This window comes from Delphinapterus leucas, chromosome 15, assembly GCF_059928025.1.
Source record: "Delphinapterus leucas isolate spDelLeu-1000000601 "Yukka" chromosome 15, BTC_Dleu_Yukka2, whole genome shotgun sequence".
Taxonomy (NCBI): Eukaryota; Metazoa; Chordata; class Mammalia; order Artiodactyla; family Monodontidae; genus Delphinapterus; species Delphinapterus leucas.
Window position 1 is genome coordinate 35,778,430 of NC_143143.1, and position 25,486 is coordinate 35,803,915.

A 25,486-nucleotide genomic window follows, 5' to 3' on the forward strand; every position below is an offset into this window, starting at 1 on the left:
AGTTCAAGGAACTGAAGGAGAACCAGCCCCAAATCTGGGAAAAGTAGAGGTGGTTCTCAGGCACAGTTGGGAGGGAAAGCTCTGAGCCTAGGGAAGCTCCAGCCCTTCAGGGGTTGGGAGGAAGAGTGGGTTGCAGAGAATCCCCAAAGGAAAAGCTACTCTGTGAGCACCCTGAGGCAGGAAGTCAGGGCTGCGCGCGGGGTGAGGTTGGAGAGATTGGGGGGAAGGGAATTTGGCCTCAGAGATGGTGAGCATGGCTGGCCCTCAGGCCTTGCTCCTGGATCGCCCAGTCTGCATTTGCAGGCCCAGGTGAGGGAGGCCACAGGCCCAGAGACCCCACTCCCACCTCTCCTACTCTGCCTTCCCTCCTGGCCCAGGATTGGGTGCACCCTCCCTGGCTCCTGGGGCTCTGATCAAGGAGCTGCGAGGCCCCAGCTGGAGTGGTGAAGGCCCAAAGAGGGAGATCAGGAGAAGAAAAGAGGGGTCAAAGCTGCTCCCCGGAGCTCCCTGTGCCCCAGGAGTGTGCATTTATTGAGCACCTACTATGCCTCAGGCACCGCGATAAGCAATGCAGTGGCCTGAGATGGTCCAGTCCTCACCATGAGTCAGTCCTTGACCAGTGTCCCTTGTTACAGATTAGAGAGGCGGGTGGCTTGTCCTTGTTCACCCAGAACCAGGACCCCCACCTGGGTCCATCTGACCCACGAACTCTGCCTGTCACCACTGGGCCCCCAGCCTCCATCCCCACAGGCACTCCATTTGGTTCAATCAACTTTTATTAGGATTTCAGCACTACAGCGACAGGCAGGTCAGACCTGGAGAAAGAAACCCGGGTGGGGAGAGCTTGATGGGCAGGGTGGTGTCCTCCCTGAAGGACAGGAGGTGAGGGAGGTTGCAAGGATGGGTCAAGGGTGAGCAGGAGGGCAAAGGTCGCTTCAGAAGATTCTTACTGAGAAGGGGAAAATCAAATTGGCTTCTACATGAGGCCAATCTCCTCCCGGACCCTGTGGGGCTCCCTAGACCTAGATGAGGCTCTTGAAGACCTGCCCCACAGAGGAGAAGAAACGCTTCAACTCTCCCCAGATGGCCTCAACCGCACTGCACAAGGTCTGTAGGTGGGCAGCCCCCTTCTGCCGCAGGCAGGCAAGCGCAACAAAAAACTTCCGCTTCAGCTTCTGCAGCCATTCTCAGAACTGCCTCAGCGCTCTGTCCGGAAAGCTCTTCCCCGGCTTCTGGTCCCCTGAATTGTCAGAGCCAGAGGGCCTCTCCGGGTCTCCTGGATTGTCAGTACCAGAGGGCCTCCGGATTCTACAACGGAATTCCTGCTGCACTTCACCAAGCACGGGGGTGAGCTCCTGCAGGGATGGGAGGCTGTTCAGGGACCCCCCCTAGGGGGGATGCAGCCCCAGGTCCTGACCCTGGCTGAGGCCTCCAAGCCTTTGTGAGAGTCTGGGACACAGAAGCCCGCAAATGGAAACTGCCTGCTTTCCTGCCAACAGCTCCATGGACACCAGGACTTTTCCCAGAGGCTGGGCCTGGCCCCTCAATTCCCCTCAAGGCGTAAACCACCATGGTGAGGTGTACCTGCCTGTTGGCATACTGGCCTCTGAGCCCAGCACCAGGCCCACGGGGCTCATCATCGTGAATTCAGGGCGGGGCTCTGGCCACTGTGTGCTCGGCGGGGAGGCCAGTGCCAGCAAGGCTGCACCTCCTGAGCTCTCAGGGGCCATCCCTCCAACCCCCACTCAGGGGAGCTATGTGCACACATGGCAGTGCCAACGGCGAGAGAGAGCAAGGTGGAGGGGAAGCAAGGGGCTGTGACAGTGGTTCATACTCACCGGTACATTGTTGTGAACTTCAGCATCCACAGCTTCAAGCAGGTTCTCACTGAGTTGGTCCTGGGGAGAGGAAGTGTGGAGGCTGCACACCTGCCCCTGCCGCTGAGGTCTGTGGTCCCCACTGTGGCCTCCCATGCATCCAGGTGAGTCCAAAGGGAGACAGCAACCCAGATAACCTGGCTGATCCAACCTTGGGGGCTACTCTTTGGGGGACGGGCAATGCCCAAACTCACCTCCAGCTTTGCTAGGACTGACTCGACCTGCTGGGAAAACAACGCTCCATTTAAAATCCCCCCACCTTCTCTCACTTTCAGTCTCAAACCCCAAGCCCCAGCTTGTTCTCATCTGTGGCCCCTCACCGCAAGGTGAGGGTTCAGCACACGTGCCTGGGGACCAGGCATCTGGCATCCCTGCCCTGCCATCAATTGCCCTCTGACTTGGACACCTCCCTCAGCATCCCTGGGCCTCTGTATCCCCCACCTGTGCACTCACCTGCCACACAGGTAGGAATTTTGTCCAGTGTAAAGACTGGGTGCTGAGCTTTCACCTTCATCATCACCATCATCAGAAACCACCCACCACACTTAAACTGGGGAGGCGAGGGGAGTAGGGGCGCACTGACCCACCTGTGTTTCTGCTTGGGGTTGACTTTGGAGGTCATCACAGAAGTCGTCCACACACTCATGCTGTGAAGAGAGACAGAGTTGGGACAAAGAGGCCTGGTCCTTCTCCCTCCTGCGTCTCAGGTGGGCCAGGACATTCTCAGCTTCACCCAGCAGAACCCAGGCCTCCTGCATCCCCCAACCATACATGGGGAAGAGGTTCTTGCCATTTTGGCCCTCAGAGCAGCAATGTTATCTGGGACTCCCTGTGGAGGTAACAGTGACACTCAGGCTTATGTGACCTTGCCAACTCCCCCAGACCTGTTACACACACACACACACACACACACAAGTAGAACCATTGCCACTGAGTGTGCAGGGTCAACCTGGTTCCCAGATCCCTAGCCCTCCGTGGTCCTGGTGAGAGCTGAACAGGGAGGAATTGGCACTGTCCTCTCCTGTCTGAGGCTCTACCTGACCGCTGACCCTGCAGGCCCCCGGGCCCCAGCACCTCCCCGCCAGACACTTGGCTCCACCATGGAGGTGGGAGGTGCCCCACAGACCCCTCATAAGACTCCACATTATGGTCCCAATCTGGCGCTGTCCACACTGCCTTCCGGCCCCTGGGTGGTCAGTGCCACTCACAGCGTGTGCAAGGCACCTGTCTGCACACTTTGTGTCACCAGGGGCACCACCCTGTCAGCCCAGTGTTAAACACAACAGGGCAAAAAAACACCTTGGGGGCCAGTGGGAACAATCTCCTGTCCCTCTAACTGAGCCTGACCACTCAGCCCTGGGTCATCCCAAAAAGACCACTCCCCAATCCCTGTGTTGCATGACCCAGAGCTCCCTGGTCTGGTCACCCTCAGAATTGAGGTGGGGGGACTGGTGTGGTGGGGGGAGGGGGGAAGGCACCCCAAAGGGAAAGAATAGACAGTGAGGCCAGGCACCTGAGAAGAATATTTTTAAGTTTCTCGGAAAGCACTGCCCAGCCTCAACCCCTGGGTTTCCAGGGTGTAGACAGGGTCCAAGGGGATGGCTGATTCCTCTTACACTGCAGACCCTCCATTTCCAGCTCCCCCACGAGTATGTCCAGTCTAATTCCTAAAGTGACACCCTTGTCCCATAATTCCTCTGTGCTCCTGCACACACAGACACCCACACAGAGCTGCCCCCCATAACTGACCTCCCAGACAGGAATACTGGCCCACAACAGGACCTGCTCCATAAAGGAAAGGGCTCAGAGCAAAAGAAAACTGTATGGTCCTTTGTCCACAATTATGCAGAATTTCAGGATGGTGACAGCAGAGCATTCGAACAGGGTCATTGTGAGACTGGGCCCTGTTGATGGCACAGGTCACATGCCTTTGACCCTCTGCTTCCCCGGTGGCTCCCCCAGGGCCCAGGGAGGGTGGGACAGAGGCAGGTGCATGTGGACCAGTCAGCAGGGGTGGGGGCTGGGCTGGTGTGGGGGGAGGGACACGGGGAAATGAGACTCCAGGGCCCAATCTCCCCCCCATCACTCGCTCTCACTCACTTTGGAGAAGCACATGGTGGCTCCGGGTTCTGCTGCTGTGACCTAGTGGGAGGAACAGGTGTGAGGAAAAGGGTTTCAGAGAAGCAGCCTGTCCCGCCACCCTGGAAAGTCCTCTGGCTACAGATCAGCCCCCTCCCCCAACTTTTGCTTCTCCTGAGCCAGTGACCTTGAGCTCCTCCAGCCAGAGCCCCAGCTGGGCTGTCTGCTGACCCCTGAGATCCACTGATTTAAGAGCAGAAGAGAGAGGGGTGGGGGAGGGTGGAGCCACCCTGGGGCAGGATGCAGGGTCAGCTGTGTGTGTTTGCGTGTGTGTGACAGAAACAGAGACAGAGAGGGGAAGAGACAGAAGGAAGGAAAGATGAGGCGACAGAGGTCTGAGGGGCCTGGACTGAGAAGGGCATTTCCCTTACACTCAGGGTCCCTGGCTGTCACCCCTCCACCCTGAGCTGGGATGGGACTCTCTGAGCCCAGCACGGGCCTCACCCCTGACCCATCAGCTCAAGAGAGGGGAGGGGCAGAGGGAAAGTCCAGACTTGAGACAGCAGGCTGAAGAATCTTCTGGAGCTCTGGAGAAGGACGTCACCCAGCTGCGGGTTAAGATATGGGGGATGCCCCTGAGCCCTCTGGGAGCCCCTCAATCCAGAGCCACCACGGCAGGGCTCTCCCTGGCCCTATCTCTCACAGCCTGGCCTGCCTCCCAGCTGCAGCCACAGCTCCTCACAGCCCAGCATGGCCATGGCCTTGCTGACTGTATTAGTGACCCAGAGCTGCCATAACAAACTGCCACAGACCAGTGTCTAAACAGCACAAATTTATTCTCTCCCGGTGGAGCCTAGAAGTTGAAATCAAGGTGTCTGCAGGCTTGGTTCCTCTGAGAGCCCTGAGGGAAGGATGCGTTCCAGACCTGTCTCCTAGGCGTGTAGACGGCCATCTCCATGTTTACATGGCATCCTCCCTAGACATGTATCTGTCTCCTAATTCCCCATTTTTATAAGGTCACCAGTCATACTGGATTAGGGCATACACTAAGGACTTTTTTTTTTTTTTAAGGACTTCATTTTAACTTGATTCCCTCTGTAATGACCCATCTCCAGATAAGGTTGCATTCTGAGGTAGTGGCGGTTAGAACTTCACCATATGAATTTGGGGAAACAAACTACAAACTGTAATATCCTTGAAGAAGAACAGGGTTCCTTAGGGGCCACTCGTGTGAGCCCAAGAGGGACAGACCTACAAGTCCCACTCCTTGGTGAAAGCCTCACTTAGGTTCACTGGACCCCAGCTAACATCCCCTGACCCTTAGGAGCCCATTCAATTGTCTGAAAACCCCTTTCCCCACCCAGGAAGTCCAGATCTTCCCTGAGCCATCTTTGAATTCCAGGGTGAGAGGGAGAGAAGGGAGCAGCTCCTGCTTCAGCTGCAAGTCGTATTTCTGGTTTCATCTCTGGAAACCTGGCTCCCTGAGACGTGACACTCTGCCCCTCCATGTCTGTCTCATGAAGGCCACCATCTGAAGGCATTTTGTGTTTCATCATGGACTGAGCCATTTTCTTTAGAGCTTTAGTGAGATATAATTCACATACCATACAATTCACCCAGGAAAGTGCCCAATTCAATGCACAGAACTGCTCAACCATCACTACCACAATCAATTTCAGAGCATTTTCATCACCTCAAAAAACCATTCTGGGGGTCTATCCTGGCGGTCCAGTGGTTAGGACTCCATGCTTCCACTGCAGGGGCATGGGTTCCATCCCTAGTCGGATCCCCTCATGCCACGCTGCTCAGCCAGCAGCCAGAAAAAAAAAAAAAGCCATTCTGCACCCCTAAGCCATCATCCTCCAGTGCCCGTTACCAGGCAACCACTAATCTACTTTCTGTCTCTATAGATTTGCCTATTCTCGACATTTCATATAAACGGACTCATACAGTATGTGACCATTTGTATCTGGCTTCTTTCACTCGGTATAGTGTTTTCAGTTCTTCCATGTGGCAGCGTGTACCAGGACTTCATTCCTTTTGATGGCTGCACAACATTCCACGGTAAGGATGGACCACATTTTGTTTCTCCATTCATCCACTGATGGACTTTCGGGTTGTTTCCACCTTCTGGCTATTATGAATAATGTTGCTATGAACATTCATGTACAAGTTTCTGTGTGGACATGCTTTTTCTCATGAATTCCACCTAGGAGTAGAATGGCTGGGTCATACAGTAACTATGTTTTTAACTTTTTGAGGTACCACCAGACTATTTTCCAAAACGACAAATCATTCAACATTCCCAGCAGTAATGTATCAAACTTCCACACATCCTTATCAACACTTACTATTATGTCTTTTTTTTTTTTTGCGGTACGCGGGCCTTTCCCTGCTGTGGCCTCTCCCGTTGCGGAGCACAGGCTCCGGACGCTCAGGCTCAGCGGCCATGGCTCACGGGCCCAGCCCCTCCACGGCATGTGGGATCTTCCCGGACTGGGGCACGAACCCATGTCCCCTGCATTGGCAGGCGGACTCTCAACCACTGCGCCACCAGGGAGCCCCCTATGTCTTTTTGATTCTAGGCATCCTAGTGGGTGTGAAGTGGTACCTCACTCTGATTTTTATTTTCATTTCCCTGATGATTAAGGATGTTGAGCCTCTTTTCATGTGCTTATGGGCCATTTGTACGTCTTCCTTGGAGAAATGTATACACTGATCCTTTGCCCATTTTTATTTTTTATTTTATTTAATGATTTTTTAAATAGTAGGTTTTATGTTTTAAATTAAATATTTATTTATTTGGCTGCTCCGGGTCTTGCGGCATGAGGGATCTTTGTTGCAACATGCGGAATCTCTAGTTGAGGCATGCTTGTGGGATCTAGTTCCCTGACTAGGGATTGAACCAGGGCCCCTTGCATTGGGAGCATGGAGTCGTAGCCACTGGACCACCAGGGAAGTCCCTTTGCCCATTTTTAAATTTATTTATTTATTTTTGGCTGTGTTGGGTCTTCGTTTCTGTGCGAGGGCTTTCTCCAGTTGTGGCGAGCGGGGGCCACTCTTCATTGTGGTGCGCGGGCCTCTCACTGTCGCGGCCTCTCCCGTCGCGGAGCACAGGCTCCAGACACGCAGGCTCAGTAGTTGTGGCTCATGGGCTTAGTTGCTCTGCGGCATGTGGGATCTTCCCAGACCAGGTCTCGAACCCGTGTCCCCTGAATTGGCAGGTGGATTCTCAACCACTGCACCACCAGGGAAGCCCCATTTGCCCATTTTAAAATTGAGTTGTCTTTTTATTGTTGTCAGGGTAGTGTATATATATTGGATAAAAGTCCCTTATCACATATATCATTTGCAAAAAATTTTTCCCCGGGCTTCCCTAGTGGCACAGTGGTTGAGAGTCCGCCTGCCGATGCAGGGAATACGGGTTTGTGCCCTGGTCCGGGAAGATCCCACATGCCGCAGAGCGGCTGGGCCCGTGAGCCATGGCCGCTGAGCCTGCGCGTATGGAGCCTGTGCTCCGCAATGGGAGAGGCCACAACAATGAGAGGCCCGCGTATCACAAAAAAAAAAATTTCCCCAATCTTTTCACTTTTTTTTTTTTAAGAATTTATTGTACGTGAAATAAAACACATGTCGCATACCCTTTACCATCACCATTTTAAATGCACGTTTCTGAGGCATCAGATATATTCACCTTCTCGTGGAGCCATCACCACCATCCCTAGAACTTTTCATCTTGTAAAACCAAAATTCCGCAACCATGAAATTCTCACTCCCCATCCCCTCCCACTGCCCCTGGCAACAACATCCACTTCGGTCCCTAAGTTGTTGACTCCAGAGACCCCATTGGGTGGAATCCTGCAGTGTTTGCTGCAGGGTCATTTTGGAAGAGCTGACTTGCAGTCTGAAGCTCTGCCTGTTTGGACCTAAAGAATCTGCATTTAGGGAGAGAGTGTATGAAGAAGGGGGTATACAAGGGACAAGGGTGTCTGGGGTGACTTTTCACTTTTCTGATGGCCTCCTTTGAAACACAAAAGTTTTACATTTTTATTATGGGACTGTACTGTTCTTTAAATAATATAATTCAATTTAATGTGGCATTTTTGTGTAGCAGACTTAATGAAGTCTTAAAGGCTGCAGAAGAAGTTTCCATTGTAGCAGTGAAAGCAGCCTCAAATTTCACATGGGACATCCCTCCTCTGGGCTCCCTTCAACCAACTTTTGGGTTCCTCCTCCCATTCATTCTCATCCACCCTGTCTCCCATCAACGCTGGATTCCAACCTCTTCTGCAAATCAGAGTGATTTGGGTCTGTCAAGTTCTTGCCACCGAACTTCACCCCAGCTCCATCAGTGCTCAGAAGAAACGAAGGGCTTTCTCTCCCGTCATTTTTATTGTCCTCCTGGTGGGGCTGACAAGCTCTTCAAATACAAGTTTCCTCCTCCTCATACTTCACAAGGATCCTAACAGAGGCCCAGATGGCTTTCTGGTGGCCTTGAATTTTCAGGTCCCAGGCTGGTTGAAGACACCTGGCTGTCGCCCTCCTACTGGTCTCCTGCTCGTGACCAAGGTGGGCAACATCCCCACTGGCCTCAGCTCTGGGCAGCACTGTGGGGCCGCTGAAGCTGGGTACCAACCAAAGAAGTGGCTGCTAAGTGACTCCACACATGGGGGGTGGACCTCTCTCAACCAAGGCCATCAGCTGGGCTTTGTAGACAACAGGAAGGGGTTGGCCCCTGGGAGAGAGAACATGGCAGAGACACAGAAAAGCCACAAGGCAGAGACACAGAGATGACAGCTGCTGGCCCAGCTCCCTTGCCCAGCAGGGCCACCCCCACCCCGACCCCAGCTTGTTCAAATGCAGATTCATGGCCCCAGGCCCAGAGTGAGCATTCAGTGCGAGGGCATGGAATCTGCATTTTTAAGTTTAGTGGGTCATTCTGTTGTGTAATATTCCAAAAGCATAGTTGCAGAGGCACTGATTTAGATCCTGAATTCTGTGGATAGTGGGCAGGGGGGAGGTTGCAGTGGGGTCAATGAGGTGGCCCAGGTTCCACCCACTCATCACCCAGGAAAGCTGAGGAGCCAGTGGCCCTGGACTGAGAAGGGACCAGTCCACTGTCTTTCCACCAGCATTGAGCTGACGGAGCCAAGCAGTTCAGAAGGAGGTGGCAGAGGCTCAGGTGTGGAGGTGGGGAGAGGCGTTTTAGGAACAGGATGGTGTCCTATTGAACGTAGGCATTTCTGGTACCAGCGTGGTGACTAAAAAGAAGGTCCACCCAGAACTTGGGACACTAGTGCTCAGGGGTGGTCTCAGGGCTGGGTTTGGGGTCCCCACCAATATGGCTTGACTGGGACTTCATGGAAGCAGGGCAGGGTGAGAAACGTCAGAGCAGCAGGAGGAGAGCCAGCCTGGGGTTCAGCGTCCCGGGCAGGCCTGTCCTGTAAAGACCCGAACAGCTTGGGACAGCTGCTGTTGTCAGGCGGGTCCAAGGCTGCAGGGAGTCAGCCGGCTGAGCTCCGGGAAAGGCTAGGTATTCCGGGAAAATAAGAGTCCTGCGGGGTCGAAGCCAGGCCGGAGTCCGGGTTGCCAGGGGAGGGGAAGGAGAGAACTAGGAGGCCAAACAAGTGGGGCATTCAGTGCCAGGGCTAGTCCTGTCACCACCTCTTGGCCTTCCCAGGGCTTAACTCCACCCGCATCCGCCCAGGTGCATCCTCGCTGAGCTCCGCCTCCGGGGACAAAGGGCCCGCGGTGGGAGATCTGGTCCCTTCCGTGTGGCGGGCGGTCCCCCCTCAGCGGGAGGCGAAGCCCGCCACCAGCAGGGGCAGAAGGGGCAGCAGGGGGGGCACGGACGGCCGCCCTGCCGCCTGACTGATCTCGCACTGACAGTCGCAGGCTCCTGGCTTAAGGGTCGCTTTGGGGGGTCTGGGGGCGGAGCAGTCCAGAAACTTAGGGCCCATTGGTTGGGGGGAGTCCTGCTCGGCTTTGACGCTACCCTTGGGGAAGCGCCAGTAGTGGGCGCCCTTGAAGAAGTAGGTGTCACCTGCGGGGAGGGAGCAGATGCTTCAGGGGCTGGTCCAGGCCTGCCCCTCCCCCCGTGCAGCTTCTCTCCCCAGGGCTCTCCAAAACCCCGGGACGTCCTCTAGCTCCCCATCCCTCGGCCTCTCCCCGCGGGCGCTCTCTCCCACCTGTGTTGCTGACGGTGACGTCGTCGGGGGCGTGCGGTGCCCCCTCCCAGAGGCTCAGGTCGCGCGGGTAGCCGGGGTCCGGGCGCGCCGCGGCCTCGTCGTACCGCCAGTACCGCCTGCCCCGGATCAGGTAGGTCTTCCCGTTCAGCGGCCAAGAAAACACGGCGTCCACCTCCTCTCCCGGGGGCAGCCCCAGCTCCGTGAGCGGCCGCGCGACGCCCTCCAGCTGCCGGTCCTGGAACACCCAGAACTGCGGACCTGAGTGGGTGGGGGGGAGGGGCAGTGAGCGGCGCTGCGCATGCCCGGAGCCAGCCACGCCTCGAGCCCCACTCACCGCTGAAGAGAAGGATCCGGCCGTCCGGATGCCGGGCGTAGGCGGCCTGGATGACCTTCACCTGGGCCGGCAGCCCCTCCCAGAAGCGGTGGAGCCGGGCGGGCCGGGGGGACACCAGCTGTCCCGAGGGCTGGAGGCGCCAGAACCACGGGCCTACGGGGGAAGAAGGGGTGGGCATGTGGGCGTGAGATGAGACGGCAGGAGGTCTCCTCCCCAACCCCCCCTGCAGTGTGTGGCTCGAACACAGCGCTAGGTTTCCCCTCCCACCGCAGGTTGGGCAGGTCCATCTGAAAATCAAGGCTGCAGTGGCTCTAGGGTGACCGGCTGATCCAGGGCTTTCCCCTTTTTAGCACTGAAAGTCCCGTATCCCTGCGAACCTCACAGCCCCGGCGGGCGGGTCACTGTAAGTGGGTAGGAAGCCAACTATATGGGGTCGGGGAGGTCCGAAGTCACTTACCTTTGAAGAAGAAAGTTTCGCCTCGGATGTTGGCGATGGCGTCAAAATGGCCATCACATCGATCAGGAACGGGTTGGGAGGGGCTGGGAAGGAAAAGAGAGGTGAACAGAGAGGGTTGGGGGGCCCCTCTCCCTTTACTTAACCTGGACGGCATCCTACAAGGCAAGGACTCTTACCTGCCCATCTCGTGTAGGAGGACCCTGAGGTTAGGGAGCTCACCCAAGGCCTCACAGCAGAAGAGATACTCACCTGTCCGGGGGCAGGGCAGGGGGCGGGGGAGGAGGAGCCAGGGGTTTCCTTGTGGGCTTGTCAAGTGGGGTTTGGGGTGCTTTCCCTGTGGAGAAACCGTTAGAGAGCGGTGAGTCCCCTGACCCTGCTGCAGAGGCTACCCGGCGAGCGCCCCATCGCTCCTTGTACCGTAGAGCTGTTGCAGGCCTTCGAGGTCGTCCTGGGACAGGCGGTACTCGGTGGGGTTGCCCACCGGGCCCTGGTAAAAGGGCCTCATGATGGAGTTGGGCGCTGAGGAGTGGCCCAGGCCCAAGGCGTGGCCAAACTCATGAACAGCCACGGCAAACAGGTCCGTCCCTTCGCCATCTGGGGAGGGAGGGAGAATGGGCTGGAGCTGTGCCCCACCCCCACCCCTAGCACCCCCAGGCCCTGGGGAATGGGGCCTTCTGCTGGGCAGAAACAGCCAGGAGACCCTCAGAGGTGGCCATGGCCTCCTCTACCCGGACACCCGCCCCCACCCCCCCAGCCATTTTATCCTTCCTCTCTGCATTCACTTATTTGGTAAATGTTCTTGAGTAGCCTTGTTTGGCCGTGCTAGATACTGGAGTGCCAGTCTGAAAAGAGCCACAGAGCAGGTTGGGGGAAGAGCAGGAGGAAACAGTGTGAATAGAGGAAGGAGCAGCTTTACACTGACGAAGCCCCTTCCCCCAAGAAGGCAACATACAGAAACATTCTGGGGGAATCAGGAGCCTTAGGGTGTGTGCAGTTCTCTTAAGGGAGCTCCAGCCCTTGGAGTACCCTTCTCACAGCTCCACTCTGTTGGCAGAGGCCCCCCACCCCTCCGAACCCTTCCCACTCCCACCCATGGGGAATGTTGGTCAGACTCCATGGCCCCACTCCCGCCCCATGGTCTGCCGTCCCGGGTTCACCGCCCCCCCCAGTGCCCACAACCCCTCAGTCCTCTATTTCCCCTCCCCCATCTCCCTCTCCCACAGCCTCCACCCCCACCCCCACCTCCCTGGGGTCCTCGCCTTCCCTCCCCACCACTGCAGACTTCATCCCTCTCAGAACACAAAGCTCCAGCAGGGACTCTCCAACCACAGCCTGCTAGCCCTGGCGCCCAGCCTCTCTGACCACAGAAGCCTCTTCCTTGGGGACACAGCCCAGGTGCCAGGACCGAGCCTCTCCACACTCTCAGCTGCTGGCCAAACCCCAGCGCCTCATCGATTCCTGAGCCAGTGAGAGGCCAAGGAGGGACAGAGACAGCAAGAGAGGCAAGCAGCCCCGCCTGGAGGTACGGATTTCCCCAGATGTTGATCTACTTCATGGAAATTTCTAACTAGAGTGAGTAGTGCTGCATGTGGGTTTATTGGAAGTAACCTGGTGAACTGAAAAGCAAATTTCTCTCCACCCCTCAAGGCCACTAGGCGAGAATCTAAGGATGAAATGAGTGAGTCATAAGCAGAGTAGCAAACACTTGTCCCCATTTACTTTTCACAAACCTCTACCTCCTATCCCCATTTTACAAGTGAGGAAACTGAGGCACAGAGAGGTCAAGTTAAATGACAGAGCTGGTACCCTGGCTGTGCTGTCCTGCAGCTCAGCAATGATTTCAGATGTCTTGGTCAAACTCGTAAGTACTGATGAATTCCCATGTTGACTGTGGATTTTCTCACTGCACTGAGTGCTTTTTCTAAGAAATTGGAGGACAGGACGTTTGGTATCTTAATTGGGTAGATCTTTTTCATATCTCACCACTCCCCCCCACCCCGCCTTGCCTCTCCTTTGGCCGCACCCCTTTCTCGCACCCTTCTCACGCTATTCAGCTGGGGAAATTACACAACCATGCAGATCCAGCCACATGAGACTCCCGGTGCCCATCTCTGGGGGTCCTCAGCACCTCCTCGCATCCTTGCCCACAGCCTCAGCAGGCAGCTCCTTTGCTCTCTCCACTCAGCTTCAATTCCAGACTCATAGCCCCTTCAGCCTGCTACCCAGCTCCAGCCCCAGCTCCCAACTCTTAGATGACAAATGCTGACAAATGCATTTCCTATTTCATCAAGACAGGCCGCTGATGTAATCTGTAACTTCCTGTGCATCGGGCACAGCGCTTCATCTCCCCCAGCTCACCTCCTGCCTCTTGCCGTGCCCTGGGCGGAGGTCCTTGCCTCGCTCACCTCCTCCAGGACAAGGACAATGCCCCACCCATCCGTTCATCACTGCATTCATGCATGCATGCATCCAGCTGTCCATCCATCCATCCGTGTGTCCGTTCATCCATCCATTTATCCATCCATTAATCCATGATCCATGCACCCATCCCCCACCCCTTTCTTTCTATTGGCTCATCCACTGTCCCTGAGTGCTCAAGACTCCCTCATCCTAAGACACCCCCTGGACCTGTCTGCCCCCCATCCATATCCCTTCTCCCTCCCCAACAAGTTCTCTGGTCAGTGGTCTGAACTCAGCCTTCAATTCCTCAGCTCCTCTCACGCCTCTGTGGTCTAGATTCTCCCGCCACCCACCAAGCCTATGGGCACTAAGGTCACTTTTTCCCCAGAGGGCCAGATCCAGGCATAAATAACTTACTGGATGATTTGCTGCCCTGCTCACTCCTGTCCACTTCCTCCTTTGCTTTTGTTCTTGGTCACCTTTCAGCCTGTTTTTTTTTTTTTTTTTTTGTGGTACGCGGGCCTCTCAGTGTTGTGGCCTTTCCCATTGTGGAGCACAGGCTCCGGACGCACAGGCTCAGCGGCCATGGCTCACAGGCCCAGCCACTCCACGGCATGTGGGATCTTCCCGGACCAGGGCACGAACCCGTGTCCCCTGCGTCAGCAGGTGGACTCTCAACCACTGCGCCACCAGGGAAGCCCTCAGCCTGGTTTTTCTCCATTTCCTTTCATTCCTCCTTCCCTGCCACCCTCCTCTTAATTGTGGGACGCCCCACAGCTCTGAACTTGATCGTCACATTCTACATGCTCCTGGAGCCTTACCCCCAAGTACTGCCAACTCTCAAATCTGCCACCAGACCCAGCTCATAGCAGCTGGCAGTGAACAGCCTGCTCTGTGCTGAGAGCTGTAGGTGAATTATTCGTCTAATCTGCAAGCCCATGGGACCAGCACATACTATTATTATCCCCACTTCTCAGATGAGGAAACTGAGCACATTGAGGTCAAGTAACTAATACACGCAGCAGGCAGAAGAACCCTGGCTCGAGTTCCACTTCAACCCGGAGATCTTAAATGCTGCATTACACAGCCTCCCTATGGTGGATTTGTCTATCTATGTGATCTGCACCTCACCCAAATCCTCTACAGAGCCTGTGTGCCCATCCTCCGGCCACCCCCTTCCCCAGGAAATGGCTCTCCCTCCTGGCCCAGCCTCCCCTTCCCTGAGCAGTCTGCAGCCAGTGGCTGATCGATGTGGGGAGCAGGGGGCTGGAAGAGCTGGGCCCCCTTCCTCCAGGCAGAACCAGCCCTGTGGCATCATTTATGCTCCAGTGTTCCCTGTGGGGTCAGGCTCCTGTCCAGCTGAGACCACATCCTTGCTTAGCTTCTTTCCCCAGTCCTCTCCTGCTTCCCTTTCCCCTGAGAACATGCCCCCAAAAGCTGCTTGCACAAGAATTTTCCTCTCAAGCTCCAGTTCTGGGGAACCTGACCTAAGTTGGAGGAATCCAAATTCTAGTGCAAGATACCCGACCACTAATGCACCACCTGCACTGACCAGCCAACCAGCACTGCAGGCACACGTCCCAACCTGAGCTCACCCCTGCCTTCCCGAGTCTGCTCCTCCTCCTCCCCCACTTCCCACCTGCATTAACAGGACACCATCCTCCAGGGGCCTTGAGCCAGAAACCTGGCTGGTACCCAACCATCCTCACCCCCCTTCACCCCTAGAACCCAGTCAGATCCCAATCTTTGCCCATCCTGACTAGACTCCCCTCAGAGCTGCCCACTGCCCTCTGCCCCCACTCCCATCCCCTCCACCATCTCTCACCTGGACCCCAAGATAGCTTCCTGCCTCCCTGTCCCTATCTTGCCCCCAACGGCAGCCAGTGGTATTTCTAGAATGCAAAACCTTCCACAGTTCCCACTGCCTTCAGAATCCTATCATCCAGACCCCACCATGTGCTGTCCAAGACCCCTCGTGGTGTGAGACCTGCCTTCCAGCCTCTGTAGTCCCCTCCCAACACCATATTTTTGCCTTCCAGCCCCAAATGTCCCAGGCCGTTTCTCCCCACAGTGCTCCCACCCCTGACTCCCCTGGCCTCAGAGAGCTCACTGGCTTGTGCTTTCTTACGTGTCCCCTCTCCCCCACCCCCACCCCCACCCCTGCCCTGCATACGCCGGGAGAGTGGGACCTCGGGCACTAGTTGGCACTCAGTACATATGTGTGGAACAAACAAAGTCACCACTTCCAGGAAGTCCCCGGCACTCAAGAGCTTTGGATCAGCCTTCCTTTGAGCACCCCCAGGCTTGAGGACATCCTCTTTTGTGATTCCCCGTGGTTGTGTCACCATGTGTAGCAACTGCCAGTTACTCTTCTGACTCAGCTGCTGGCAGAGCTGTGTTTTTGCCCCTTTAAGTCCTCAGCCCTGCCTTGGAGCTGAGCATCTAACAGGACTCTGTGATGGGCAATTTTCTGTGTTAACTCGGCCAGACTATGGCGCCCCGGTGCTTGATCAAACACCAGTCTAGATATTGTTGTGGAGGTTATTTTATAGACATGGATAATGTCTATATTCAATTGACAGTAAGTAGAGCAGATCACCCTCCATAGCGTGGGTGGGCCTCGTCTAATCAGTTGAAGGCATTAAGAACGAAAACTGAGGTTTCCTGGAGAAGAAGGAATTCTGCCTCAAAGACTGCAACATAGAAATCCTGCCTGGGTTTCCAGCTGGCTTGTTCTGCAAATACCAGACTCAGAAGTGCACCACCAAGTCACCTGAATTTCCAGCTTGCAGGCCTGCCCTACAGATTTTGGGCTTACCAGCCTCTGCAATCCTATGAGCCAATTCCTTAAAATAAATCACTTTCTACACACACACACACACACACACACACACACACACCCAACTGATTCTATTTCTCTGGAGAAGCCCAACTGATACAGCCTCCATAAATAAAGGTAATTTAAACTTAATTCTTAAGGACAGACAGATCTGGGGAGAGGATCTCTCAGAAGAGGGGAGAGTGTACCTTTTGACCCAAAAGTCCAGGTCTCCTCATCATCGAAGTGAGTGTCCCCAGAGATGGAGTGCTCCCCAGGGAAGAAGGCATGGGCGAGGGTGCCCCCCTGCCCGTCGAAGGGGTAACTGTCCTGGTGATAGGCCCGGGCAAAGTCGATGAGGATATCAGGCTCCATCGGGCCCTGAGAACCCACTTCCTGGAATTCAAGGCCTGACTCAACACCCCAGGTGGTCAAGGCATGGTGCATGAGGGTCCGCACTGTCTCCTGGCTCAGCATTGAGCCCTGGGGGAAGGAGTTTACCCTGGAAAGAGAAGGGGCGAGTGAGGGGGGCCAAGGAGAGAGAAGGCAGCCACTCACTCGAAGCTGGGTCAGGCAGGCCCAGGGTGGGAGAGGGCGCCAGGACCTACCTCCACGTCAGGGTTCGCTTCTTCCACACGCTGCCACTCAGAGCATACCGGCGGCGCCGCCTGACCAGCCCCGCCGCCCCCAGCACATCAGGCAGGGAGCAGCGGGGCTTATGCATGGTGGCCACTGTCACAGGGTCTGGGGGAGAGGTTGTGGCAGAGGGGGGTCACCAGTAGGTACCAGCTCACTTTCTCCATGGGGAAACTGAGTCTCATAGCACTTCAAACACTTGCCCAAGAAGGCCCCACATCTTCGATTGGAGCCCAGGCCATCTAATTCTGGAAGCTAGCTCATACCAGACTATGACACTGCCCTTCTGGGTAGTGTCACTCTCTGCACGGCCCTGCATGGACTCCAGAGTCTCAGGCCAGGATCTGGGCATCCTGCTTCCCTGAGCCCTGGCCGCTGGCCTCTAGAGAAAGGAACCCTGGGGGTGCAGTGAGAACTACTCTCTTGGAGGCTGGAACCCTTGGGAGGTTGCCCATACCTCACACGCTAGCTCCCAAGTCCCCATCACATCCAGATAAAGTTGAAAGTCCTCAGGCCAGCTGGGTCTCTGGTCTGTGGCAAGCCCCTCCTAGGTCAGATCTCCTGGAATCCCCTTTACCAACTTGGCTCCATCCCCAGCCGTCCCCTCACTCCAAGTGAAGGTTGAGGTGAAAAGGAGCAATTGAGGGCTTCCCTGGTGGCGCAGTGGTTGAGAGTCCGCCTGCCGATGCGGCCAAACGGGTTCGTGCCCCGGTCCGGGAAGATCCCACATGCCGTGGAGCGGCTGGGCCCGTGAGCCATGGCCGCTGAGCCTGCGCGTCCGGAGCCTGTGCTCCGCAACGGGAGAGGCCACAACAGTGAGAGGCCCGCGTACCGCAAAAAAAAAAAAAAAAAAAGCAGTTGAGCACATCCTGTTGCCCAAAGGGTCCTACCTCCCCTCGTAGCTGGACAGGACCCCTCCACCTCTCTCTTCCTTTCATTTAACCCAACAGATGAGCCTCTCAGCTCTACCTCCAAAATATACACCCTGGATTCAGCTGTGTCTCATCACATTGTTGCCTGAACACTATGTGCCTCCTTCCTGGTCTGGGTGCTCCCCACCCTCCATTCTCCAGCAGTAAGCAGAGGAAGCTTAAAATTGCAAATCACAAAAAAAAAAAAAAAAAAAAAAAATTGCAAATCACATCAAGTTGCCTCTCTCCCTCAAACCCGCTCAGGGTTTCTTATCACACTTGAAATCAAACCAAAACACCTTTCACGGCCCCTGATCAGGCTCTTATTTAGCTCATCAGTCCTCCTTTCATTACAGGCATGCAAGCCAGTGTCTGCCACAGGGCCTTTGCACTTGCCTGGGACACTTTTCCCACATCTTCCCATGGCTGTTTCCTCCTCTTTGTGTCCTACGAATTCTTCAAGTCATATGAGCTCCTCCCAACTCATATGACATCTTTCAGAGGGGCCTGCCCTGCCCAGACCAGCTCCCTGAATACCATTAGCATTTTATTTTCATCAGAATGCTCACCACTATCTGAAATTAGTTTGCATATTTCTGTTCTTGATCTGTGTGTGTCTCCCTCTAGAATGTTAGCTCCGAGAGAGCAGGGACCTCATTTACCTTGTTCACTATACCAGTGGAGCCTGAAATGACCTCACATGTCATTTATCAAGAAGAGATTCCTGATAAATACTTACTGAAAGAGGAATATCTTAGAACCTCCGAATTGGGACCTGAGGTCAGCATTTCATAGCGCCCGTGATTCAGATACACGGGAGGTTTAGAAACTGCGGTTGGCTGGGTGGGCAACAACGGTCAGGCTGGGTGCGGAGGCTGGGCTGGGGAAGGGGATGGGGGCCACATACCCAGGACGCCTGTCTCCGGCAGACCCGCAAACCTCTGCATGACCTTGATCGCATCCCGCAGCTTTGCAGGGCTCTGCAGCTGGGCCTGGGCAGGGTGAGGTGGCGGCAGGTAGCCATAGCGGGTCAGCCAGTCCTAGACCAGAGGAGGGAACAGGGGAAGCAGGAAAGGTCGAAGAGATGGGACTTTCCCTTCCCACCACCATCCTGGAAGCCCCACCTCTCACCAGACATGGATAGTCCAGAGTCCTCAGCCCCGGGTACTGGCCTGCTCCCCATCTCAAGGTACAGGCCCTCCAGCCCTGGGCTTGCCCTTGTTCATCTGTTCCCAAGAGTCCCCACCTCCCGACCATAGCCCCTTTCCAGATTTCCAAATTCGGGCCCCGAACCTCCTGACGGATCCAATAATTCGGGTCCCCTGTCTCCATCCCCGGTCACTCTTTGGACATTTGAACCGCCCCCAGCTTCCTCTGAACCCGGGAGCCCAGGCCCCGGCTTCCCTCTCCCAGACCCCTGCAGGTCCAGGAGCCCGCGAACCCCGGCACTCACCACGCCCAGGCTCACGTCCTGCGCGGAGGGCTCCCGGGCGCGCGCGGGCGGCGGCAGCAGCGGGAGCAACAGCGCCAGGAGCCGGAGCATAGCGCGGTCCTGCCCTGGCAGCCGGCGGAGCTCGAGGGGACCTGACCCGCGCCGCCCTGGGGATCCGGGGGTGGAGATCAGGGGCCCAGATTGGCTCAGGGGACCCGGCGCGGGATACGAGGAGTGGGCGAGGGGATGGGGGGCCGCTCGGGGATCCGGGACCCTGGGAGGCACGATGCGGGGGGCACAGGGGCGTCCAGCGGAGGGCCGGCAGAGTTGAGAGGGTGCGGGAAGGGGGTGGAAGCTCGGGCTCCGGGTCCGCGACGGCCGCCTCTCGGGGATGCGAGCCGGTCCTGTCCGCGCCGACGGCCCCTCCTCCGGAGTGGAGCGGCGGGCCCGGCGGGGAGGGGCGGGTCAGGCGCAACCCACTAGGCGAAGACGGCGCAGCAGGGGAAAGGGCCGGATCTTCGGTCTTCCAGCGAGACGAGGCGGGCCGGGTGGTGACGCAGGACTCCTCCTGGACCCAGGACCTCTCCTCCGAGCGCTACACAGATCGCGGGGCGCGGCCCCAGCCCCGCCCGCAAGTTTCTCTTCCCAGATCCCGGCTCCGGTGGGACTCTCCGGAGCGCCGCTCGCTTCTGCTTTCTCAGATCCTCGAAGCCGGGCCCGGGGGAGGGGCGGCTCGGGGTCCTCCCCTTCCCCCAGGCGCCCTTCCCGGAGACCCCAGGACGCTCGGCCGGCCAAGCGCAGGGGGGATTTCCGGGCGGCGGGAGGCTGGGCCGCTTCCCCCTCCGCGGGGCCCTGGCACGCCCCCCGCCCATCTCCGCCCGCGGTCCCCGTGTGCGCGCGTGCGGCTGCCTGTGGCCACCGAATTCATTCCCCCAATCACGTGGGCTGCGCGGGTCTCTGCTTCCTACGCGGTGGTCCTAGCAACTCTAGATCCCAGACCCGGGGGCTACTTCGGGGCAGGTACTAGGCATTTAAAAATCCAGTAACATGCTCGCAGGAGCTGGAGCGTCGGCCCCGGGCCGGGAGCGCAGGGCGGAGGAGGGGTGAATAGGAGGAGATCCCGGAGGCACAGCCGCCCCTCGCGCCCCCCGGGGAGCCGGGTGCTGGGAGGCCGAGCAGCTGGAGAAGGATGAGGATGAAGGTGGGGGTGGACTTCCTGGCGAGGGCGGCTGAGTGAAAGAGCTCAGTCTGTGGCGCAAGCAGGGCAGCCACAGGACCCCATGTGTGTTTTAAACAAAATAAATAGTGAGCAGGATTAGCAAGCTAGAGATGCAAACTAAAACACTGAGATCCTGTGCTGATCCGCTGGGGCTGCCATAACAAACTACCACAGACCAGGTGGCCTGAACAACGAGAGAAATTTATTTCCTGACAGTTCTGGAGGCCGGAAGTCCAAGATCAAGGTGCAGGCAACGTCGATTTTTCCAGGCTTCTCTTCTCACCTTGCAGGTGGTTGTTTTGTCCCTGTGTCCTCACGTGGTCTTTCCTCTGTGCCCACGCAGCCTTGGTGTCTCTTTGCGGTCCATATCCCCTCTTCTCATAAAGACACCAATCACATTGGATGAGGGCCCACCCTAATGGCCTCATTTTACCTTAATCACTTCTTTAAAGGCCTATCTCCAAATCCCCACATTTTGACTGGGGATTAGGACTTCAACATACAAATTTAGGGACACTGGTTCAGTCCATAATGGATCCCCTATGCAATAAAAACGTCCACTCCTTCTCCTGGTGTTTCTCCTTTGCTCTCACACACAACCACACTCACAATGTTTAACATCTGACACCAGATGTGTGGGGTTTTTCCTCACATCGGGCAATTCTCTGTGACACCAGCTGGGTGTCCTACGATTTTTCAATTCTGATAGTAACCAGAGTTATTGAAGACCCCGCAGGTTAAGGGTTCAGTCCCACGAGACTGCCCCCTATTTCAGATACCAATCACAAGTAGGAGGTCTCCAGGTCACCCCAGGTTCTGCCTGGCTACAAATCAGAGGTTCCCATGACTTCCCCCTCCTTGGACTTGATAATCTTTGCTAGAACAACTCACAGAACTGGGGGAAACACTTACTTACATTTACCAGCTTTTTATGTAATAAAAAAATAGGATAAGGAATATAGATGAACAGCCAGATGAAGAGATACATCGGGCAAGGTCTGGAAGGGTCCCCAGCCCAGGAGCTTTTGTCCCCGTGGAGTTGGAGTGCGCCACCCTCCTGGCATGTAGATGTGTTCACCAACCCAGAAGCTCTCTGAACCTCATACTTTGGGGATTTTTATGGAGGCTCATCACGTAGGCATGATTAATTATTAACAATATCCAGCCCCTCTTCCCTCCCTGGAGCATGAGAGGTGGGACTGAAAGTTCCAAGCCTCAGGTGACCAGCCCCCATCCAGGAGCTATCGAGAAGCCCACCCAGAGTCACCTCATTAGAACAAAAGACACCCCTATCACCCAGGAAATTCTGATGGATTTAGGAGCCCTGGGTCGGAAACTGGGGACAGAGACCAAATATTAGAACAAAAGATGCTCCTAGTACTCTTATCACTTAGGAAATCACAAGGGTTTTAGGAATTCTGTTCCAGGAACCAAGGGCAGAGACCAAAAGACATATTTTCTATTATTTCGCAGCCCACCCCCTTGTCTAGCCATGGAACCTTTACAGCAAAACAATATGCAACTTGAAAGATACTGGCATGTTACAGAATCCCATGCCGTCAGCAATCACTCCAGTCCATCATCATATCATATGAAAGTGTCTGCCAGGGTGAAGCCGCTTAGGGTCTCGAGTTTCCGTCTGATCTTGTCAGGTTCCAAAAGCAGGAGTGGTCTTGGCACATATGGCTTCACCCTTCCAGGCATCTGGTATAATCGAGATAACAGAGAATATCATCTCTTGCTCTGAGCCTCTTTCAAGGTGTTAATGTAATACTGGATTTCCCTCATGACATAATTCATTTATCCATTACTTTACCCTTAGCTACTGTTCCTCCTTCTCTACATTGACACCCAAATGCTTCCACCTTTGGAAGGGACGTTAGGTTCGGCCACTGTGCTGGTCCAGATTGCAGGCAGCTATACTAGTCTAGTCGGTGCCTCCCCCTCGGTCCACAGAGGTTGAGGTCACACAGGTGCAGAACTGGTGGGCTATCTTTACCAGCATCACTATAGCTGCATTCACTGTCAATGCCAATTTTGTCAGAGGAGGTGAAGGCACATCCTGCCCCATCAGTCTCGTAGGAATTCTGACATAAGGTTTGAAGTATAGTTGCAATTTCTTATTTAGGAATCATCACTGTTTGGGGCACTTGTATTTGCAGCCCTGGTCATGGAACCAGGTAGGAAGAAAAAAAGTTGTGATGATGTGGGGAAGAAAGAAAGAGAAAAAAAATGAGTTGTTATATGAGCATCCTCCTCCCTTGGGAAAAACTACATAGTCTTACCAGCATTTCTCCCCACCTGTCTTCCCCAGATCCACCATAAAAACAGAGACATCTACCCAGTGGGGACACTCCTTTGGCCGCACTCATACCTGTGTTACACAGGGAGGAGTATAAGCCAGCTCTTTAATTGTCCCATTTTAAACAACTAATGCTTTAACTGCTTGCTCCAATTCTCTACCAAACTAGTACTCTGGACATTATGGGCTATAAAGTGGGGTCCTTGGTCTGAAGAAATGATGATTGGCCACCCAAATTGTCACAATATCTTCTGTTCCAGTTCTTTTATATTATTCTGAGCATTTGCATCTACCACCAGCTAAGCAAAGCCCAGTCCAGAATTGGTGTCTATTCCCGGCAGGACCCATCTGTACCCCTCAGGGATACCAGCATTAGTCTCACTTGCCAGTTACGATCCAGGCCTTCCCCCCAGGGAATCTGCCACATAACTATCTCCATTCTCTGTCTCTTGCTTGTTGACAAAACAGCTCTTATTGGCATTTCGTGCCTCAGGGGGTACAAGAGGACCATGTCCAGATTCAGCCCAACTCGGCATTGCTGTAGGGACCCCGTGTCCATTTATCTCATGGGCCCAGGTGGCAGCCACCTTAAGGGAACACATAGGAATCTCTGCTTATTAAGTTGGAAGGGAGTTCCAAGGATGGACATTGATGTGCCATGTCCTACTTTCAAGCACCCCTCAAATTTCCATAGTTATTTCCACGGGGCTGTGTCCCATGTGGGCATAATTTTATTTATTTATTTTTAATTATTATAATTATTTTTTGGCCACGCTGTGCTGCATGTGGGATCTTTGTTCCCTGACCAGGGATCAAACCAGTGTCCCCTGCAGTGGAATCGCAGAGTCCTAACCATTAGACCATCAGGGAATTCCCTAGGCATCCCTTTAACAGGCCAGGTTTCCGTTGCCCTCCTGCCTGACCGTGAGTCCGCAGAAACCAAAACATATGGAATTTCACCACTGCCAATTCTCCCATCATGGCTAGGAAAACAGCTTGCAGTTCAGCCCACCAGACTGATCTGTTTTCACATTCTTTGATCACAGTGGTGGCCTTCCAAAGAGGAGGTTGTCTGTTCACCTTGGAACTGCTGTCCACAAACGAAGCATCTTCTTGTTGGTCAGTCGAGAGCTGTTAATAGGGCACTCACTGTCCAAGTGGTGGAATCCAGAGCTGCTCACACAGATCCGGATTCAGTCCTCAGAGAAGAGAGGCTCCCTCCTCGTGAGGGTCTCCCCAGGCAGCACCATCTTGTGAAAACCATTTCCATCTTAAGATGGAACTCTTCTGGGTTCTGCCATCCCCATTAGAGCATTTCTCTGACATCACCCTAGACGTAATGGGTATTTCAGGTTTTAAGATCATTTTATGTCCTTCAGTCATGGGGTAGCTTAAATTAATGTCTAAAAACAAGATAGTAAATAACCCTGGAAACTCTCCAGTTGAAAGTCCCAGTAGTCATCGCTGGGGGGTGCTCACAGGCTTTTGCCTTAAGCCCCAGTCTACAATCCACATAGGTCTACCGCACAGAGACTCTGTCCCTGCCAGCACCCCACCTTCTATTCAACGCTGTGTAGAGTCGGGCAATCTTACTGGTTCCTGTTTAGCACGTCCAAGTAACCTTGCTTGAAGGGAGGATTTGCACACCTTCTGTTTCACAGTACTAGTTAGGGAAACATTCCCCAGTCAGATACAGTGTCAATCCCTGTAATTGCACTCAGGTAAAAGAGGCACTTCACAGAAAGTCTGATGGAGTATTCCAATTAGTAGAATTCCAGTTAGTAGAACTTTTACCTTAATTCAATCGACCCTTACATTCCTAGATGTGGCCTCCGCTAGGACTCCATCTACAGGTTTGGAGTTTACAATACCAGGTAGGGGAAATATTCCCAGCAGGACATAATATCCATTCCCATAAAACAATAGGTAAAGGAGACACAGCTTCTTTACATAAAGGCTGTTTAAACATTCCAACTTCCATAGTCTCATGAACTCTTGCACTTCTAGTTCTGTTTTCTCAATCTAATTGCCGCCAAGCCAGGGCTTCACCAACAGGTTTTGGTACCACAATGAGTGGTGAGTGGGGCTCCTGTGTCAAGGAGTCCTGGGAAGTTCCCTTCTTCACTCCCCGACTGTTTCACCCACTGTTGTGCAAAAGGCTTTGGATTGGAGAAGATTCTGGGAAGATGGTGGAGTAGGAAGCACCAGAAATCTGTCTCCCCACCTGGACAACAATTGCACTGGCAGAATCTGTCTGATGGAACTATTCTGGAAGCCTGAAGGCTTACAACTTCCAGGGGAAGGCTTGGACAGTAAATGGCCATCAATTTCAGCTCTCAGTTCAGTAGTAGCTGCCCATCCCCCACCTGGAGAACTTGCAGGAAGGAAGGTGAGCAAAAAAGGACGCTGTCCTCCGAAGATGGGGGATCTGGGCTCTGACGGCTGAGACTGATCAATGCTTCTGATCAGGGAGCTGTAGACCGAGGGGCGGCAGCCATTCTTGTGGCAGCTCCCCTGCTGCTGCAGCCCCCGCCCATCTGGCTGAAGTAAATGCCAGGGGATTTAAAGGTCCCGGACCCCTTTATAACCCCTTTCTTTTTTTTTTTTAATTAATTTTTATTGGAGTATAGTTGCTTTACAATGTTGTGTTAGTTTCTACTGTACAACAAAGTGAATCTATACGTATACATATATCCCCTCTTTTTTGGATTTCCTTCCCATTTAGGTCACCACAGAGCATTGAGTATTAATCCCCATCTTTTAACGATTTTCCCCTTTCAGGAGTCAGACATTAAAGACTAGAATATTAAAACAAAACAAAACAAAAAACCTG

At 54.6% G+C, this 25,486-nt stretch overlaps 1 protein-coding gene across 7 annotated transcripts; it reads right to left on the reverse strand.

The window, feature by feature from the left end:
• Positions 1 to 1,881: 1,881 nt before the first annotated feature.
• On the reverse strand, positions 1,882 to 19,881 carry MMP25 (matrix metallopeptidase 25). 7 transcript variants are annotated; one of them, XR_016387840.1, is made up of 13 exons: positions 19,154 to 19,871; positions 18,608 to 18,740; positions 17,371 to 17,574; positions 16,762 to 16,897; positions 16,363 to 16,655; positions 11,353 to 11,529; positions 11,185 to 11,269; positions 10,936 to 11,018; positions 10,479 to 10,631; positions 10,145 to 10,402; positions 3,978 to 4,019; positions 2,465 to 2,524; positions 1,882 to 1,898 (listed from the first exon to the last, which is right to left on the reverse strand). XR_016387840.1 is itself a non-coding variant. In XM_089896288.1 (11 exons), exons 1-11 carry the CDS (start codon positions 19,241 to 19,243, stop codon positions 9,461 to 9,463), a joined length of 1,719 nt encoding a protein of 572 aa, XP_089752414.1. In that variant the 5' UTR covers positions 19,244 to 19,868; the 3' UTR covers positions 7,990 to 9,460. The 7 variants fall into 7 exon arrangements, 4 of the variants coding, with proteins under 4 accessions (XP_089752414.1, XP_089752413.1, XP_089752415.1 ...); XR_016387839.1 differs by lacking the exon at positions 1,882 to 1,898 and adding an exon at positions 2,072 to 2,098; XR_016387838.1 differs by lacking the exon at positions 1,882 to 1,898 and adding an exon at positions 2,084 to 2,101.
• Between the last annotated feature and the right edge of the window lie 5,605 nt (positions 19,882 to 25,486).